This window comes from Oratosquilla oratoria, chromosome 19, assembly GCF_046742065.1.
Source record: "Oratosquilla oratoria isolate Oo_2021 chromosome 19, ASM4674206v1, whole genome shotgun sequence".
Taxonomy (NCBI): Eukaryota; Metazoa; Arthropoda; class Malacostraca; order Stomatopoda; family Squillidae; genus Oratosquilla; species Oratosquilla oratoria.
The window spans coordinates 18,154,479-18,159,478 of NC_134795.1; the positions used below are offsets into that span (position 1 = coordinate 18,154,479).

A 5,000-nucleotide genomic window follows, 5' to 3' on the forward strand; every position below is an offset into this window, starting at 1 on the left:
TGGGGAAAGGGTGTCGATGGGGAAGGGTGTCGATGGGGGAAGGGTGTCGAGGGGGAAGGGTGTCGTGGGGAAAGGGTGTCGTGGGGGGAGGGTGTCGAGGGGGAAGGGTGTCGTGGGGAAAGGGTGTCGATGGGGGAAGGGTGTCGATGGGGGAAGGGTGTCGAGGGGGAAGGGTGTCGCGGGGAAAGGGTGTCGATGGGGAAGGGTGTCGATGGGGAAGGGTGTCGATGGGGAAGGGTGTCGATGGGGAAGGGTGTCGATGGGGAAGGGTGTCGAGGGTTAAGGGTGTTGAGGAAAGGGTGTCGATGGGGAAGGGTGTCGATGGGGAGGGGGGGAATATCAGGATGCGATGGTAGAGGGTGCCAGAGTGTGGGGAGGAGAGACTGCCAGACTGGGGAGAAGAGAGGATCCCGGAGAGAGTATCGGAAAAGGAGGAGTAGGAGGAGGAGGAGGAGGGGAAGAGGTTGTCGAACTGGGATGAAGGGCGTAGGCCATAGGTGTCAGAAGGCGTTGTGACGGGTGAAGGGCGTGAAGGGCGTGATGGGGGGTGGGGGCAGGAGGGATGGGAGACAGTTGTGGGTGAAGATTTTACGCCATCCACTCCCTGCGTACCTGTTGGTAGCGCCTCCCCCCCCTCCTCCTCCTCCTCTTCCTCCATTCAGCTGCTCTGCATGTGACCCACCTCGGTAGCGTGAGAGTGGTGTTGGTCTGGCGTGAGAGTGGGGCGGGTCTGGCGTGAGAGTGGGGGCGGGTCAGGCATGAGAGTGGGGCGGATCAGGCGTGAGAGTGGGGCGGATCAGGCGTGAGAGTGGGGCGGATCAGGCGTGAGAGTGGGGCGGATCAGGCGTGAGAGTGGGGCGGGTCAGGCCTGAGAGTGGGCTGGTCTGGCGTGAGAGTGGGGCTAGTCTGGCGTGAGAGTGGGGCTAGTCTGGCGTGAGAGTGGGGCTAGTCTGGCGTGAGAGTGGGGCTAGTCTGGCGTGAGAGTGGGGCTGGTCTGGCGTGAGAGTGGGGCTGGTCTGGCGTGAGAGTGGGGCTGGTCTGGCGTGAGAGTGGGGCTGGTTTGGCGTGAGAGTGGGGCTAGTCTGGCGTGAGAGTGGGGCTAGTCTGGCGTGAGAGTGGGGCTGGTCTGGCGTGAGAGTGGGGCTGGTCTGGCGTGAGAGTGGGGCTGGTTTGGCGTGAGAGTGGGGGTCAGGCGTGAGTTGGGGGTCAGACGTGAGAGTGGGTCGGGTCGGGCGTGAGTGGAACCAGCCAAGTAAAAATGTGGACAGAAAGGTGATAAAGTTGGAGGAGTGAGGGTGTGCGCGAGATAAACGCGAAAATGTGAGACTGGCGCGAGACTACGACGGTGGGCGTGGGAATGTGGGATGGGCGTGGCTTGGGAGTGAGGGCGTGAAAGACCGACTGTACGGGGGGGGAGTGGGGGTTCGTTGCCACCCCCCCTCGCCAACCAAAGTGCAACAATATACGATGGTGATGGTGATGGTGATGGTGATGATGATGTGATGATGATGATGATGATCATGATGATGATGATCATGATGATGATGATCATGATGATGATGATGATGATGATGATGATGGTGATGGTGATGATGATGTGATGATGATGATCATCATCATGATGATGATGATCATGATGATGATGATCATGATGCCGAGAATGAGATGGGAGAATCATAAAAATTACAATGGGAGAGAGAAGGGGAGGGAGAGAGAAGGGGAGGGAGAGAGAAGGGGAGAGAGAGAGAAGGGGAGAGAGAGAGAAAGGGAGAGAGAAAGGGAGGGAGGGAGGGGGAGAGGAGAGAGTGAGAGTGAAAATGGGAGTAAAAGCGAGTATGAGACTAAAAACGAGTGAGAAAAAGTAAAAAAAAAAATAGATGGGACAAAATGAGACAAAGTGCTCAAGTGAGTGAGCGAGTGTGTGTGTGTGTGTGTGTGTGTGTGTGTGTGTGTGTGTGTGTGTGTGTGTGTGTGTGTGTGTGTGTGTGTGTGTGTGTGTGTGTGTGTGTGTGTGTGCGCGCACGCGTGTAACAACGAGTGAATGTATCTTCCATGCATTATCCACTGCATGGGGAGGGTGATAGTGAACGAAAATGAGTACGAGTGAGAACGTGAGAGTAAGCGTAAGCGTGAGAGTAGACTGAAGGCGACTCCCCGAGTAACTCCCGTTCAATAAGCAGTGCATGGTGAGCGTATGAGTAAGCGAGGTTTTTAAACACGAACCGCGATAGAGTAGAATGGTGTTATGCACAACACTTCTTATCACCTTATCAGGGAAAATACTGATTGCAGGCCGTTCAAAGAACTAATCAACAAGTCCTGACAACACACGTTTGCTACATAAAACAACGAGTAAAATTTAAATACACGACCACTAGAATTCTTTGGCCAAATTGTTTTCAAGCATTTCCAAGAACCTACCTGGAGTAGTCGCTGAAGGATCCAGACTTCTGAGGCACCCGGTGGGCTTCTACAGTGTCCGAATCTGTGGCCGCGGCATCGTAACCCCCACGACCCCTCTGGACTTCGTCGACTCCGCCGTCGTCAGTTGAGGACTCGATAGGATCGATAAAGACGATGGGCACAAGGTTGGGCAAGGTGCTGTGAATACCTTGGAGGTATTTAGGCACGTTTGGGCTTCCCTCGAACGAGTCCTCCAACTCACTGCTACTGTAAGCTAAACACTTGGTCGGTTTGCGGAGCGGCAACGGTTTTCTCTTGTCCAATGGTTGGCTCCGCCTGATATTTGAAAACTTGCGTCTATCCTCACCGACGGCACTCTCAATGCAATCTCCACTGTGAGCTCTCTTCTCCTCCCAGTCCCCCTCCTCACTCTCCTCTTCTTCTTCTTCTTCCCTCTCACTTGCACTGGAAAGGCAACGATGCTGGATACCCTGTGTTCCCGTGTTTACATGGGACCGCACACTGAACTCACTCTTGTCACTCGATCTATCATCACCGCCACCACCTCCTCCACAGCCACTGGACGGCAGAAGACTGACGATTTCATCACTTATATCAGGAAGCTCAAGCTTCCAATAATTATATACGTTATATTCTTCATCATAACCAACTGGTTCCGTGCTTATTAAATTGTTGTTTCCTGGATCCCCTCTTCCTCTTCCCTCTTTCCCCTCTCCAGCTGGTTTGTTGACGTCTGCCTGTGACGTCACATCCGGAATCGGGAATGGAAGATAGGGCTGCTCTCTGGTGGTCATCATGTGCAGTACCTGCAAGTTTGGGTGTGAAATTCGGTGAGTCATACTTAAACATAACAAGATTTTATCAACCGACGGAGAAAATCTATTTCTAATCATGCAATATATCATATATGCATCAGTTCCTTTCTATTAATACCAGTGCCTATGCATTGATACATCACGATTTATAAAATTATTGCATTGAACAGTGTATATTATTTTGTGCATATAAACAATTACAAGCTTGATTGAAAGTATAGATAACTAACCCGAGGCAATGAAATGCCCGACGACGGATCAATAGCAGTGGCGAGGCGGCGGGAAATTTAACGGTGACGCGCAGTTCAAAATCAATGCACTTCCGTAACCTGCAAAGGAAAATAATTCAATATTAAAACCAGCCGAATTTAATCATGTTAATAGCTGAATACAAACCATTAAAGGATACTGAATTGTGCAATAACCTTAGGTTCAAGCATTTATTTATTTTTTTTCTGAAATGCACTGCCAAGCCTCTGCAGGCTTTCGACCTCAGACCGCAACATTCATTAATCGTGACTTGTTGCCAGCGGTAGAGACTGAGTTATCAACTTGCGTCGTTTCCAGACAACTTTGTTTATGATTATGTTGGAAGTGAATGCTTGGGCACGTATGAAAAACCATTTTCGTCTCCCTGGGTCACGCACGCTGGTCTATTCCTGCACGTGCCTGCAAACGCATTCGACTTGAAATAAATATGACCAAGCAAGACGAAGACCAAGACTAAAACGCACATGATTAATTCATGAATATGACACGTGAAAGGAAGAAAAGAAAGAGGAGGAAAATACGCATAAACTATTGAAAGGATCAAAGATGAAAACGAGAGATGAAAGTAAATTAGCGAGAAAATATGAAAACTAACCATAAATGCAAAAAACGGCGATTAGAAATATAATCGACATTAGGGGAGAGGGGAGAATAGTTGATATTTTCATAGCTCCAGCTTAATATATTGATTTGTTCTTATTGCCGCCAAGCTATTTTATTCAACCGATTTGTGGATGATGACGATGAAGAATTCGATGTGAACTTTGATAGTGATATAAATTTCTCTCCCTCCAGCTAAATAGATCACATGACGTCACCTCGAAGAGAAACGAATAACGTTTGCTCCCCAATGACCGGGGCGGGGTCCATAGACTTCTCGAGAACTTTATGAGAGGGAAGGTGGAGGGGGAGGGGGGGAAGCGACAGGGGGATGGAAGGAAAGAAGAAATGGGAGAAGATCACGGAAGAGAGGAATGAATCGAGAAGATTGGGGAAAGTAACGAGAAGGAAATCGAAAAGATAGTAGAGATGTTACCAAGAACAAGAGATGGAGAATGAAGAGAAGATGATGGTGGTGGTAGTAAGGGAGGGGAAGGCGGTACAGAGAAGTGGGACAGGATGGAGATGGAGGTAGGATGGTACGCTGGTAGGACGGTATGAGGTATATCAGGGGCGAGGCCCAATCTGGGCGCCATGATGCTTAGCCTCCCAAGCGCCTAGTGCTTCTATCCAGCTCAGGGGGGGAAGCCCCCCACCCACCCACACCTCTGCGGGCGACAGGGTGGGCGAGGATGAAGGGGTAGTTGGAAAGAAAGAGGCACACAGCCAAGAGAAGAGACGGAGTTGAGGGAGGCAGGGAAGGCGGGAGAGGGAGGGGGAGAATGAGTGAGAGAGAGAGACAGAGATAAAGAGAGACGGAGAGAAGTGGGGAGGAAGTGAGAGAGGATGGGAGCAGAGCAAAACAGAGGAGGGGAGAGCAGTTTGTGTTTA

General features: G+C 50.7%; 1 protein-coding gene across 1 annotated transcript in view; it reads right to left on the reverse strand.

Annotated features, from left to right (window-relative positions):
• LOC143035760 (uncharacterized) overlaps nt 1-5,000 on the reverse strand; it is a gene marked incomplete at its 5' end in the record, with an annotated part of 127,702 nt that overhangs the window by 78,248 nt on the left and 44,454 nt on the right. Inside the window, 2 exon segments of the mRNA XM_076202691.1 lie at nt 2,422-3,230; nt 3,470-3,568. Coding sequence (XP_076058806.1) covers nt 2,422-3,221 — 800 coding nt within the window.